The sequence below is a fragment of the Pieris brassicae genome, chromosome 2 (assembly GCF_905147105.1).
Source record: "Pieris brassicae chromosome 2, ilPieBrab1.1, whole genome shotgun sequence".
Classification (NCBI taxonomy): domain Eukaryota; kingdom Metazoa; phylum Arthropoda; class Insecta; order Lepidoptera; family Pieridae; genus Pieris; species Pieris brassicae.
This window is the reverse complement of record NC_059666.1, coordinates 2331800-2347306: the sequence shown is the minus strand read 5'-3', so window position 1 is coordinate 2347306 and position 15507 is coordinate 2331800. Positions and strand designations below refer to the sequence as shown.

General features: G+C 32.2%; 2 protein-coding genes across 4 annotated transcripts; one reads left to right on the top strand and one right to left on the bottom strand.

Moving 5' to 3' along the window:
- Positions 1 to 106: 106 nt before the first annotated feature.
- Positions 107 to 4143, bottom strand: LOC123720605 (SAGA-associated factor 11 homolog). 2 transcript variants are annotated; one of them, XM_045677289.1, is made up of 5 exons: positions 4086 to 4143; positions 3369 to 3988; positions 3001 to 3190; positions 2587 to 2730; positions 107 to 2158 (listed from the first exon to the last, which is right to left on the bottom strand). In XM_045677289.1, exons 2-5 carry the CDS (start codon positions 3721 to 3723, stop codon positions 1924 to 1926), a joined length of 924 nt encoding a protein of 307 aa, XP_045533245.1. In that variant the 5' UTR covers positions 3724 to 3988; positions 4086 to 4143; the 3' UTR covers positions 107 to 1923. The 2 variants fall into 2 exon arrangements, with proteins under 2 accessions (XP_045533245.1, XP_045533246.1); XM_045677290.1 differs by having other exon boundaries at positions 3369 to 3972; positions 4086 to 4124.
- An 899-nt stretch (positions 4144 to 5042) lies between these two features.
- LOC123720305 (N-acetylneuraminate lyase-like) lies at positions 5043 to 14710 on the top strand. Of its 2 annotated transcripts, XM_045676858.1 has the most exons (14): positions 5043 to 5118; positions 5804 to 5988; positions 6080 to 6304; positions 6656 to 6724; positions 6822 to 6881; positions 6967 to 7020; positions 7401 to 7457; positions 9803 to 9828; positions 10246 to 10375; positions 11197 to 11342; positions 12198 to 12366; positions 12652 to 12797; positions 13507 to 13678; positions 14393 to 14710. In XM_045676858.1, exons 2-14 carry the CDS (start codon positions 5952 to 5954, stop codon positions 14536 to 14538), a joined length of 1437 nt encoding a protein of 478 aa, XP_045532814.1. In that variant the 5' UTR covers positions 5043 to 5118; positions 5804 to 5951; the 3' UTR covers positions 14539 to 14710. The 2 variants fall into 2 exon arrangements, with proteins under 2 accessions (XP_045532814.1, XP_045532813.1); XM_045676857.1 differs by lacking the exon at positions 5043 to 5118 and having other exon boundaries at positions 5308 to 5988.
- The last annotated feature ends 797 nt before the right edge of the window (positions 14711 to 15507 follow it).

Below are 15507 nucleotides of genomic sequence, written 5' to 3'. Positions count from 1 at the left end.
CCATTCAACCACACTGACGGTAGATATAATAATAATAGTTCTCTTTATTAATGTATTAAACACGGTACTATACAAAAACAGGGAGTATAAAAATCCAGATATTTATTCACCTTTAATTACACAGGAGATGCACAAATATACTTTGAGCAGATTACATTATATACACAAAATCTACGAATAACATTACAATAGAAGAAATTTCTTGTTTGATTTGAATCGTACAATCTCCAAAGGGTCAGAAATCAGACGGTATTAAAAAATGCCATTCAAACATAATTGATTGTCATGACATTATTGCTCTGATAAACGCGGACATTAGCTTGTTTTCAGGTAATGCGGTAACCATGGTAACCAAACACAATCTTTAGTCCACGTTCTATAAGCCTTATGACTAGCTTCTTCAATGTTAATTAAACGCCACTACATTTAAGATTAAAAGTCGAGACTGCGCGAAGTAACCCGTAATTAAAATGCAATACAATTTTTACTAACGAAAAACATACTTAGCGCTTATAGCTATTACATTTCTATATATCTATTGTTATAAAGCCAATACAATTTAAAACGTTGGTGCCAACTTTAGATTCTATAGTATTGTTATTTGTAGGGCAGAATTAAATATGCCAGAAACTCCAGTAGAAGACGTTCCTGGAATACATAATTTTGTCATACATCACGCATTATACACAAATATACTATAGGTAGCACTCCTAGCATTTCTTAGTGAAAATTCTATGTTTCTCGTAACGAGATATAATAATAAATACATAAACATTTATTCCAAAATAGTCACGTCCATCTATATCGATAGTGCCGCTAAAATGTATGAATACAATTGTAACCTAGTTAGTTTTATACTAGAGTATACTAATATATCATATTTGAAACTATCTACGCCATATAATGCAAAGAATAGATTAGATTTTTTATATACAGTGGATAGGGCTCCAAAAGGATGTTAATTATTTAATATAAAACTATATTACTGGGCAGGTTTTAAAAAAAGGCTAACAAACAAAAATAAATCGGTCCGATTGTGGATGTCACATTCTATATCAACGCAATGTAGCTCTAATAAATACAGGGTGTATCAATTAATAATTTTTCTCTTCTAAAAAGACGGGACTATCTCTTTGTAATAGTTACGTAATTTTTCTTATAATTATAAGATACATTTTTATAGACACATATCTAACCTATAAGAATAAAAATAATCTCTAATCTAAATAATCAGTCAAATAATATAGGATTTAAATCTTACAGCAAAGGAATAGACACAATATTATCACCGAAGTAATTTTATCAGATATATAAATAAGTTTCCTTTTTAAATAATAATTTTATTTGTTAGTATTTACCTTCTCAATATTTTGTTATGTTTCTGTTTAGAGCACTGTCAAAATTCATTTGTCAGTTACAAAGCAACTTGGTATAAATCAGAGTCGTGAAACATGTGTTAAATTGGCTCCTGTGTGTCCATCACTAAAATCTTCCATGAAATAGCTCGATGGGCTCAGGAATGAAAGCGAAGCAAAAGAATTCCACCAATGTCCCATAGTCAAACAAGACAACCATGAGAGTCAGAAACAAGAAATATACACATACAAATTATTAATGACACATTATTGATTTGTAACACACTTATCTATAGTAATTATTAAATTTTCTGAAAAATGTGGCTTTAAGGAATACAAACAAACTGTAGCAATGATTCTATAGTATGTCTAAACGAAATACTAAAATTGATAATTTAGTTAAATATCAATCTGTTTCAATCGTCAAGTCTTATAATTAGCTCAGAACTTATTGCAAAATTAAGAAAAACAATATTTAATGATGATGATGATTCAAATTGCATGTATATCAGTATTGCATAATCTAAAGCATGTCGACAGTCAATCAATACATTTTTATACAATAAACTTAATCCCTGCCACTAGGTGATAAATTTCTCTTTCTCTTACTCTTATTCTTCAAGGCGCGATGCCTATCTCGTTTCCTGCTGGAAGAGGAGCAGGAAGATGACGGACTGGAATCTGGAGGTGATCCTGCATCATCAGCTGTCAGTAATGGTTGAGATTCCGGAGTGGATGGTTCCAAAACACTATTCCTAAGGGCTCTCCTCTGTTCTTCAGTGTGTTGTGGGCAGCGAGTTGATCTGAGGAATGTTACAATTATGTATTTATTTTTTTATAGATAAACTATTACTTGGGACTTTTGAATAGACAAATCTAACAATTTGTATGTAAAACAACTAAGGTATATTGTAACCTTGATTTTTTGGCCATTTTCATAATGGTCTTTACATAACATCAACTACTCCTTGGATTACATTCTTGATTGTATATACATTGTTATCTTAAAAGCATTGTATTGGTTGTTGTGATTTGCTTTAATGGAAAACTAATTGACAGTGCTGATCACCTTGAAAAGCTGAGTAAATTGTTTATAGCTATAAAATTTGGACTAAATATCATGCTACAATGGTTACCAATTATAAGTAAATAAATATATTTCAATGGGAAATTTAGCTCTAGTAATTTAACTCATAAGAACTACACAACTAAAAGTATATTGAAGCGTTACCTAATACAGAGTTTCTTAGTGTGTTCAGAAACAACACCACAGATCTGTTGCAGCAAATTTTTCTTTTCATTTGCACTCATTGTCTCATAGGTGGCACCATCATTTGAATCCGAGTTGTGATTTCCATTATTATTCCTGTTACCACTGAAATAACATTATTACATTTTAATAAGATTTATCCTTCTCTAATGGTAAGTTTGTCTTAGTTTATTTTTGCAGTAAGCAAGGATTGGGTTGTACATATGCATGTTGTATGTATACATAAAAATAAATGTTATTGTTGTTTATATTTAATTTTACACAACATTTTAGTTGCTTTTTGGTTTATAAAAATATAAATGTGCAAAAGATATTCTTATGTTGTTATAAAAATTTATACACAAAAGCTTAGTTTTAGGAAACAAAATAACATACTTATGCATTTTATTAGACTTCCGGTTGTTGTTATTTCTGATTCTGCGTTTTCGGCGTTCACTTTGCATGGAACTTCCTGACCAATCAGCATCATCCTCATCATCACTTAAGAGTCCAGCATATGATGTTGGTTCACGACTATTTGATGCAATGCGTCTCGACGCTATTCGAGAACTGTTCCTTCCCATTCCTATAGAATTGAATATGATATTTATTCAACTTGTTACAGCTACAACTTCATATGTGAATTGCAAATAAAGTATAAAATCAAGAATGTTTGATAATTGATTTTAAATATTCAAAACAGTGGATTTTCAGTAAATATTTGAAGAATTTCATATGAAATAATTTAAGTTTAAGCCACATACCCATGCATTTCTCTAGATGCGGTGCAAAACGAGTAGCAGATACTGGCCGCTCGCAATTTGGACAAGAACAGTTAGAATCTGGAGTTTTCTTTAACACAGAAAAACCGAAAACATCACATTCGGGTGAGACAACAATTTTACAGCTTTCATCTTCTTCCTTTTCCCCTTCTACCAAATCCGTCAGTCCAGTCTTTAAACCATGATGGAACTCGAAAAGGAACCCTAATGCGACATCTTCATAAACACTATCGTAAATAAAATTTGCCGCATCTTCTGCGTTGCTTTCATTTTGCATGATCTCGAAGAACTTGTTATTTAGATCGTGCATACTAAGCTCACTTACGATCGTCGTCATGTTTAAGGACAATTGAGCAATCTGGTTTCGATAAGCAATATGATATGAATTAGCTTTTCTGCATCTACCAATTGTTTTACATAGTATTACTTAAATAAGGCTTGCAATTAAGTTACGCAAAAAAAGTCCGGATACTGAAGTGAGAGCCGTCAACAGTCAAACAGGCCACAGCCCACAGCTGACTTCTAAGTTTTACCCACCCTCCCGTCCAGGCCAGCCCCTCTGCGAGGGCTTTGATCTCGGGCGTGCCTACGATTCAGATTACCTAATAAATACATAAAATAATATTTTAATTATTAAAATAGAATTAGAGCACACATTTTAAGAAATTATTTAATAAAAAAACAATAAGCTCTGCTTACGAAACAATTGTTAATGCTAGCATATTTTTTAGATTTTAGAATATTCCCGGTTTTGCAGTTTTTGATTATTGCAAATTGTCTAATAAATTCAAAATTTGTAATGACAATTGACAATTTGTTTGTTGATGATTTTTCAAAGTTGATCGTTTAGTTGAAATGTGACATTAAATAAGACTTAAAACCATATCCACACTCTCCACGAGCGGGATGGTGTGCCACCTCTGCAAACCATTCATTTGGAATTAATAAATGAGATCGAATAAGCAACGAAATAAATACAGAAGTTCAAAGCAAAAAACATTATTAATGGCGGCTTTTACAAGCGTAATATCATATTAAGATTTGTGATATAAACGCAAGACATTATAATATTGGTAGACTTTCGCGGCTGCAAATCGACAGTCAAGCCAACCATGGCTACCACTCGTGTAGCCTCCACCTTCCAAGATTTGTGCCGAAAGCGTCGAAGAGGCACCTCGCGAGAGTCTGGAGCCGGCGTTACATAATGCAGCGGAACATTTCTTAAATATTTTGTTCAACATTTTATCAAATAGATTAATAAATAAATACAATCATTTTAATAAATATTTTCATTGAGGTGACGTCAGAATCTGAAACGCACAAACAAAGCTATTCCGACCGCTAGATTTTATAAAGTATCATGGAAATTTTACGTTACATTGGTGCCATGCACATTTCACAGCACACCCGTAAGAAGTAAATAAAACGTAAATATGTATGTTATTAAAGTAGTATTAGTATAAATATAACTTTAGTTTTAGGGTAGTATCTTCTAAATTCTAAATAAACCAACAATCGAATACTATTTTATTTAAATTTTATTCAGAACGCAATAAATTATCTTGACTACCTCTTCTGTTTATCATGTAACTATTTGTTTAATTTCAGAGTTGATGAACTTATCACGCTACGAGATAACATTAATTATTATTTTAGTAGAATACAGCTATCAGTACAGTGCAGTGCAATAGGAAAAATACACCTTAACCAGTTTTTTATATTATTAAAAATGGTAAATATTTTTTAAAATACAACTTATTTTAATCAAATGGTATTTTTTAATTAAAACATACAGAAATTACTAAATGTTATTCATCGTAAATTCACTGATGTATAAAATACTAGATAATATATTAAATTGTGTAAATATGAACGTAACATACATATTTTTACAATGAAAGACAATCATTATTTTCGTAGAATCGTAGACTCTATTTGTAGTGACTTATTTGAAGAAATCGTAGCTATATTTAGAGATTTAATATAGAGTAGTAATTAATGAAGTAGTTACACTTACAATACATAAAGCTTACAATAATAACGTACGGTAAATCAATGCGGTATATCAACTACGAAAAACATAGTTTTAGTTGCGATAAGTGACGTGCTAAGTTTATTATTTGTGTTATTTTAGAAAAATTAAATACGCCATAATAAACAGTAGGACCAAATCTTGTATGTGAATAAATATAGGTCAGCTATAACTAAATAAATGTCTACCGCTGACGATCTAGATATAGACATATTAAAAATATTCTTCATAGTCTGTGCACAGTTGTGCATAGTCTGGTGCGTTCCGACTTCCGAGTATACAATTTCGTCTGTCAGTAGTCTGTAAAGTTCTAATGTGTTTTTGTGTGCAGTGTTATTTGTTTTTATGTTTTTCTACAAACTACCCTCAATACGTTTTTCTTTAGAAAAGTTAAGGAGCTACATAAACTGGTAACTTAAATATATAGGTAAATTCCTAATGTTATGCAAGAAGAGAAGAAAATTAAGTAGTTGCAATTTTGAGGAAGAAAGCTTATTTCATAAAGTTAATTAAACTTGAGTAGTTTTTATAATATGCCGAGAAAATGTATCTTTGGCTGTACGAACACCGGTAAGTTTCATTTTTTTTGTATTGACTTATTAATTCAGATTGGTTTCTAGAACTATAAATTAAACTTAATGTTTATATAATTTATTTTCAGGTGTTGCATACCATGTTTTTCCTAGTGCAAATAGATTCCCTGAGCAGTTCTCTGCTTGGGTACGAAGTGTCGGTGGAAGTCTTGATGGACCTACAGATTATGAATATTACAAAAAAAAGAGAGTGTGTGATTTACATTTTAAACTCTCTGATAGAAATCGGTGTAATCGTTTGAATGCCTTAGCAGTGCCATCTCCTCTTGTGCAAAATGATGATCATATTGAAGGTATTTTAAATACTTACAGATTAGATAATGGTTTCTGTCCTTCCCTGGGAATTATTAGTGATATTTTGATGCTCAGTATTAAACTTATAGAAATTATGTTACACTTTAAGTGGATGCTAATTATTCCAACTCAATTTAATTGTAGTCTCTCCATCATACAAACTTAATTGTGTATGTTTTATTCAGCAGTTAACTTTATTAAACTTAACTTAATAACCTTTAAGTGTAAAATTTAAAAATTATTTATACAAAAACGCACGCAGAATCCATATTCTTTAGAAACTTCAAGCCATTAGTAAAAAGGTTATTTATGTATACCAATAATATACATTATATTTTTAATTGTTTCAGGATCAAACCATGAAGATGCTTCAGATGATGATGAACATGAATCTGAAGATCCATTATATTTACAATTAGGTAACTCTTGCATTATAAACTAGGAATATTATAAAATTATATACAATACATTAGTAACTATAGAAGCCTCATAAAAATATTATTATCTTTGATTCAGATTTGGATTATGATGAAAATACAAGTGATCAACAGAAATCTGACACCGATTTACAAATAGGTAACTTATCTCAATTTTTTTACATTATTTGATCAGTCAGCAAGATTATCTTTATATCCGTTTCTATATTACTAATATTTTACAGAGAAACCTAAACTTCAGCCAAGCACTCCAAGTCGGCCAGTAAAAACAAAGATATGTAAGAAGTTACTATTTTTAAACATAATATTTTATTTAAACATCTATAGTCAAGTGATTGTTATTACTAAATAATATTTCTTTCGTAATAAAATATAAAAATTCCGGATTTCCTCTCTGGGACAACTTTTTTTAACATTTTGGAAATAAATTAAAGAATTTTTTATGAAAATTTGGTAGTTTTTTCGTTTAGACAAACTTTATTGTCTTAGTTACATAAGAACCAGCAGTTTATATAATTGTAGTAGGCCTCAGGGTATATGTCCAAATCCTAGATATTATTATTAAGGGGTATAGTTAAATAAATTGGAAATCTTATACCTTAAACTCTTGCAGGTTTGTTTATTTCCAATGAATTTCTTATTTAAAACCTATTTTTAGGGGATACGGGTGCAACCCTAGATGACCATGATTATGTCACATCCGAGAAGAAAAGCTGTAAGTAAACTATAGAAGAAAACAATTTCAAATTCAAATTAAAGTTTTGAATCATCTTACCGATTACCTCACCTAAAAACAATTTTTAATTAATTTTATCGATCTTAACTTACAACCATACTCAGAGCCGTCTGTTAATCTTTTCCCAGCGGTTTACCCGTTAGTTTAAGATACGGCTTGCAAATGATAAATACATTCGTAGTATGTGATATTTTGCGATTATTTTTAAACTATGATATCTCCTGACTTTATGTTTTTCAACAACTTTAATTACAATAATAACGGTACTACAACAATTAAAATTTAAATTAATGTTGAAAGAACTTTATCTAAAAATAAATATATTTTTTTACATGAGAAACATAATACATATATATTAGGTCCTTACTTACATATGAAATTGGCGTTTTGTATGGGAGGAACAAAAAGTCGAATATTTTTAAATATAATATATTTAATTAATCAAAGTATGAACCATTGTGTTCTATGCACTTTTGCCATCTCATAGGTAGTTCATTGATCCCTTTACTAAAAAAACCAGTCGGACGGGAATCAATAAAATCTGTGAAGGCGATTTGGACTGCCCCATCAGAGTTAAATATTTTCCCTTGCAAGAAGTTGTCCAAATTTCGAAAAAAATGGTAATCTGTTGGAGCAAGGTCCGGGGAATACGGAGGATGCCTTAGACATTCCAATTGAAGCTCTTCTAATTTGGTAGCCGTCGGTTGTGCAGTGTGTGGTCTAGCGTTGTCGTGAAGTAGCAGTGGCGTGGAGCGATTGACCAGCCTAGGTTGTTTAGCCGCTAGCTTTTCCATCATGGTTTGCAATTGCTGACAATAGACATCAGCCGTAATAGTCTGGCCAGATTTGAGAAAACTGCAATAAACAATACCGGCGCTAGTCCACCAAACGCTTACAAGTAACTTTTTTGGGGTTAATTTTCGCTTGGGGCAGGATTTGGCTGGCTGGCCAGGATCCAACCATTGCGCAGAGCGCTTCCGATTATCGTAAAAAATCCATTTTTCATCACAGTTAATGATTCGGTTTAAAATACCTTCATTATTGTGCCGGTTCAGTAATGTAACGCAGCAGTCGACGCGCGTTTGCCGGTTTGCTTCGGTCAATTCGTGAGGTACCCACCTTTCAAGCTTTTTAATCTTCCCAATTTGCTTCCAGTGAATTAAAACAGTTTTATCACTAACACCGCAGCCTGCAGCTACTCGTACTCGTAAATAATGCGATACTTTAAGTTTTCCATTTTGTAAAATGAGTGACGCAAACAGAAAAAAACAAATGAATGACGGTCATCGAAGCACAAATACATGAGTAAATAGCTGTACAAATTTGAATTTGAAATTCCTAACCAAAGAGGAGGTGTTTGCTAATACTACTATATATTATATAGATATATGCGCTTATATTATATATATAATACTACTATGGAGAGAATTATTTAAATTTTTTTAAAAACTAAAATACAGGTCCTGTAATTAATTATATATTTTATGGTTTTAGGGTCGATTCCATCTATTCCAGTACTACAATTTGTGACTGGTGTTTTTATAATGTTGGTATTTTCATGTGTTGTCATTGTATTTGCCTTGTCTAGTTTTAGCCATATTTTATTATTTTTTACTAAAACTGTTTTAAAATCTCAAAATACTACAGCAATCTTTCTCGTAGTTGCGATCGAAGTTCTTCTTAAAATTTAAAGAAGTTTGAATCTCCAGGATTATACATAGGTCCAATTTCGGTGACATATCTGTCCAATTTGACCCATAGATAGTTGTTGCTGTCATTATATGTTGAGTCCGACAAACTGTCTACAGTTATGGACATAAGTTGAGACTCCACGAAAATGCGAAAACCCCCGGGTACTCACGAGGTATACGAGCTTCAAGAGAGATTGTGTCATTCTTAATTTCCACGTCACCTCAAAAATGCCAGCGTTGAGGTCGTCCCGCCATTGCTGCCTCAGATCTACGCATTTAGTGTCCATATACTAAATAGTATTAATAAATTGTGTTGTTTTAGAATTTTCTCAACTACAAATGAAATAATGAAGTGGAAGTTAAAGTTGTTTTTGTCCTGCTTATATATGGCATTGTGGTATAATTTTTATGTTATAATATATTTGTATGTGTTGTTCGAGGACTTAAAATTTTCAATCTATAATTAATTAAGAAACTGGTAACTCTATCAATGACTGAGTCATGTACTGATGTTTTAAAAGACTGCGACAATATTGTGAAATATTGTAAGCTGATCTTATGATTAGCAGAGGCTTCAACAACTGAATCGAGAATTAGATAAAAAAAAATTATATTAAATTTCTTTATTTTCAGGTACTATGCAGAAACCTCGGACGAAGGTTCAATACAAAAGTTACAATAAATACATAAAAACAATTAAGCGAAGAGAATTTTTATTTAAGATAAAATATTGCACAAAAATGTTTTTATAATTGAGAAATTTTCCAGAGACTGCGCCAAGTACTCCTTGATTGAATTATTGATCTTGTAATCAACCGTTCCCTATTAGAACTAGAAGTTTTTTTTTGTATTCGCCTTAATTCACTCAACTCATAAAATCGAATTAAACTTTATTCAATACCCATCAAAGTGGCGCTATAAATCATACCTCAATCATAAACCTCCTTTCGTCGTATTAAAGGCGGCGGGAATTACAATATGTAGTTAATATAAAAATTTACATACATTAAGTCCAAGTTAGCACTTTTGTTTAAGTCCCCTTTGTTTGTTTTATTAAGATCTTAATTATTTTACAGGTAATGTTTGAACCTCGTGGGCTGATACCTCCTGTATTCACCCCTTTGAATGAAGACCTCACTGTAAATTACAAAGAAATTCCAAGTTATGCTGATTATATGGTGGTGAATGGAATCAAAGCTGTACTAGGTCAGTTATTATCGTTATCAGAAAAGATTCCAAATTCATATCATTTCTTTGTATAAGATTTTTCGTTCGTGAAAGTAAGTAAAAGATATAATGATAAATAATAATAATTATCACGGTATTTTCTATATAGTATTATGTTGGTAGCTAATAATAAAATAAATCATCAGATTCATCTCAGATTTCTGTATCTGTTTCATCATCATTTATCAATATCCTAGTGGGTGATCAGCCTCCTGTGCCTGACGACACGCCATGGACTTATTGGGTCTAAGGCAAGCCGGTTTCCTCACGATATTTTCTTTCATTAAATGCTCCATGTTTAATTATTTAAAGTTATGACTAGATTATTACTATATACTATTCTGAGGTGGTTAAATTATCGAAAATACAAACTACTGTGAATGACAAATTGCATATGCTTGGGACAGTTACGGGAGACATTTTCTTTCACGCACACACGTGCATCTTTACACAAATAACACGCCCGCGCAAATTTTTAATGGATATTTCGTTTATTGCATTTGTCTTGTTGCACCCGGGACGAGGCACCTACAAAACAGGAAGGTCCTAGTATGGGGAACAGCTCCGTAGAATAAGGCAACGCAATATTGTTTATTTTTTAAGATTTTCCTTAATTTAATTTTATTATAATTATGACTGTATAACGTGCGCCAATATTAGTCGATAACTATGACATAAAGTCAACAAGGAGCTAATACCTACCTACATTACACATACAAAATGCACCAAATAAACGTTTCTGCCAGGGCTAAGTTATATTACATATTTATATATTTTTTAAATACTTATGTCTATTACAGTTGGCGGTACAACTGGGGAGCATATGTCTTTGTCTGTTAGCGATAGAAAAAAAATTATAGAAGCGTGGGTGAAAACCAAGCCCCGAAGTGGCCTTCATATCATGGTACAAGTCGGTGGTGCTCCAATGGCTGATGTCTTAGAATTGGTAATATACACTTAAAATTAAATCGCGCTAGACATTATTTTAATATTTATTTGTTATTCTCATTATTACTAATCTTTCCGCCATTTTGTAATTATGTAATTTAAACGGCTTACAGAATGTTTACCGTATTTGTTATTGTTTTAAATTTCCTTATCAAAACGTGATAAGAACGAATTTATGTAAACACGAGTGATAGGGTGTCGTAATGTTATGCTTAATAAATAATTGTTTAAAATGAGATAGGTTTTCTGATCATTTTGTTTTGAGAGTAGGTAATCCTGTTCTTGTCAACCCAACACTATTTTTCCAGGAATCAAACTCAGTTTCCGTTGTCCTTAATAAAGACGAATTTTTAAACGCTTAAAACGCGAATGTTTTCGAGCCCCAATATTAGTTGTTATTGATTGTGTCACTATTTACAAAATAAAATTTTGTGCATAATGTCTTATATGGGGTCGGACAAACGCGTTATGAGAGGATATCTACAACGCGCCAATCTTCCGTGTTATAGGAGGGATTATTGTATCCGTTAATATGGCAACATTACTGACGTAGGGTTTTTTGAAGAAAAGAGCGTACTAATTCTTGAAAGAACAATGCTTGCGAGCCTTCTGGCAATTTGAGTGTCCAAATATATCACTTAACATTAGATGAGCCCCCTGCTCGATTGCTCGTTTCTTCTTAAATAAAGGCTGCCATAGGCTCATACTATCAAATAGTCCGTCAACCTGATTGGCTACTGCGAGAGATTTCACACTAACCACAACTACTGAAAAGTATTATAAAATTATAAAAAAATCATCTTGTATATTATGCTAACAAAATATTTTAATATTTAAAAAAAAAATTATTTAGGCAAAATTCTGCGCATCAGCAAACGTGGATTCGCTGCTGACTCTACCCGAATTGTACTTCAAGCCAAAGACAGTTACGGAGTTGGTGAACTATGTGGAACTGGTGTCGAAAGCTGCACCAAATCTCCCTGTACTTTACTACCATATACCTAGTATGAGTAAAGTAGAAAGTAAGTCTATTTATTATTTAAATTAGATTTCAGAAGTAGCGTTCTCTTTATTATCTATAGTCACCACAGACAATAGAATAACAATCTTGAGATTACACTTCCTTTAATTTGTCTATGTTAAAATGGCCAGAATATAAAATATATAAGTACCTTAAATCAATGACGCATTTTAAAACCTGTATTTTTACTTATACCTTGTACTTCCCCCTCAATATTACGAAGCTGGCAACTTTTATAGGAATTTCATATTAAAATTGTTACTAAAGCCTAAATTTGCATTTCCAGTAAACATGCCAGCCTTTGTAACGGAAGCCACGTCTAAAATACCAAACTTTAAGGGGATTAAATTTACGTCAAATGACTTAAGCGAAGGTGCTCAAGTTAAGCGCAATCTGAAGGAAGGGCAGGAGATGTTCCTTGGTGCTGATACGGTGAGTAGTCGTAGTAAAAAGAATTCTCTAATTTGGGTATAAGTTTAAGCCCATTTCGAACCCGGTAAATTAGATATTGGCTATGTACGCAGTATAGAACATTAATGTGTGCACGAATAAAAGTTTTATACTCTATTCCCCGTCTACTCTACACAAACAAAAAATCTAGAACAGATTTAAAAGAAATAAAAAATGCGGAAGTTTTTTTTTAATATTATGCCAGTTTCTAGTAAAAGGTTGAATGCGGAGGTTTTAACGTAAACAATACATGAACACCTAAACAGACATCCATCAAGTGTCAAACGTCACCTGTCAACCGTCAGCTATCATTAAAAGCCCAATTTTTAGTTAATGCATTACGCTGCGTCATTCATAAATAGTACTATGGAAACTTTCCCACACAGAATATTATTTTGAGTAAATCATCTTTAAAACTCTGAGAAGCTATAGTGTAGTAAATATTTTAATTTATTGGCTAGTGGCGTGTCAGGCAGAGAAGGCGGGCGCGAATAAAAATGATAACTATATTATTTATTAACACTTCGTCACATTACAATATAAAAAAATTGAACATAATTAATTCAACTGGTGGCCTTATCGCTTTCGAGCGATCTCTTCCAGGCAACCACTATATTTAGTAATCTCAGGTCAAGTTGGCCGATTATATGTTGCACTGCCATTTACGTATTCTTTTAAATTAATATTTCAGTTACTAGCACCAGCTGCAGTCCTTGGGATGAAATCAAGTATCGGGACATCGTTTAATTTATTCCCAAAGCTGGCTCAAAATATACTAGGTGCTGTGGAAAACGGTGATATTAAAAAAGCTAATTCGCTACAACGAACTCTTAGTCTGGCTATAGAAGCTCATTTGCCTGAAGGTATTAACTTTAGAATTTTAACTAATCTAGACCAAAATATATTTCATATTTACATCCTTAGTACAATTTATTTAAATGTAAAGTTAAGATATTGAGAGTAAATTTCCTTAAGATTGCCACTTTATCACACCTGAGGTACGGGATACCTAACGAACATAAGTGGTTAAAGAGGATAGCTATTAAGCCTCTTAGAAGTTAGTAGTCATTTTCTTATCTACAGCGCCACTTATCGAACATCATTATTCAGTAACAAAACAGTGCGTCCAGACGTTTACATTTTTTACGATCCTGCCTCCTGCTTTCTTCATCGATTATTTTCTTAAGACAAGAATTGACCAGACCAGTCAATATGTCCTCACATTTATCATATATTATCGTCAGGCAATCAATGCCAAGACCGCCGAGCGATACGACAATTACGACACCGCAGATACACTGCGACCGAAACATATGTGTTGCTTAAAGCGCTTGCGTGAAGCGTTCATAGTTTTATGTTTCAAAATTTATACGTCTTTATAAGAAATGTCAACTGTCAAACTTAATAATGATCGCCTACTTCTGAGAAAACTATAGGTATAATTAAAATTAATAAATCTAATAAAATTTAATTATTTAGATATCAATTTACTCTTATGAACGAAATTATTAAACTATCTGGACATGTAGAATAATTGCTATTTACCGATATATATTTCGATGTGTTTTGCTTACTAGGTGACTGGGTGCCAATAATGAAATTTGGAATGGAGATTGCATCAGGTCTGACGATGGGACCACCAGCTTTACCCCAACAACCAATCTCGACCGAATCAAGAAATAGAATAGTTGCCCGTTTGAAACTACTTAAGATGATTGAATAAATGAAATTTGACATTGACATAATTCATGATTGTTATTAATGAAGTTGACATTTGTAATAAAGAAATAAATCTATGATAATTATTTATTCAAATATAGATTATTCTAACTTCCCTGCGGCGCTTGGCGCGATTAATTTGTGTATGATCTGTGAAATAAAATGGCGGATCTCGTCCCGTGTCTATGATTGGACTAAAGAGTCGCTTTTTCCCCCCTAGTTTTTTTTAAATGAACAAGTGGCAGGCTACAAATATGTATTAAATTTTAACAGAAGTAATTGATAGTCTCGTTTCTTAATATTACCGAACGTTTTAGTAGCTGCTCATACATCCGATATACTGAAAAAAGTAAAGGACGAACTGGAAGACAATATGCGCGATGACGAGCGTTTGGCTCCATCTTTGATGTTTTTATTTCTTGTCTATTATAAAACATTTATATAAGTAAAGGAGGATATATGGGACATACGAAAAATATATGAATTACTAAATTTCAATCGCTTTGTATGTAAAAAAATCTTTTTTAAGGACAGCAGGATGATCGAACCCTAACCGAATTTTGAATGGACCTTAAGAAGAAGTTAAGGACAGTCTCATCCATTTTGTATTGCAACTATTCAATAGTAGTCCTACACGGAAAGAGGTTATTGTCTCAGGGCAAGATTCGAAGATTAGAGCCAAATCCAATACGTTTTTGTCATACGTCCAATTTACAATGTCTAGAGGCCAGCTTATCTGTATTTGTTATGATAATAAAAGCGTTAGAAAATTTACCATACATTGTTAACCGCTGCTTGGTCAAAATAAAGTCCAATTTATGATAGCAATTGGTGTTTTAAACGTCTTTATGGGTATTCATCTGTTATTTTGATGAAACGTAGCGCCGTTATATAAGTAATTATCTAAATGTTTTTATTTATCTTATGTTTAAGTATTTATCTTTTAAATTGTTAAGTTAAAAGTTATACGTAC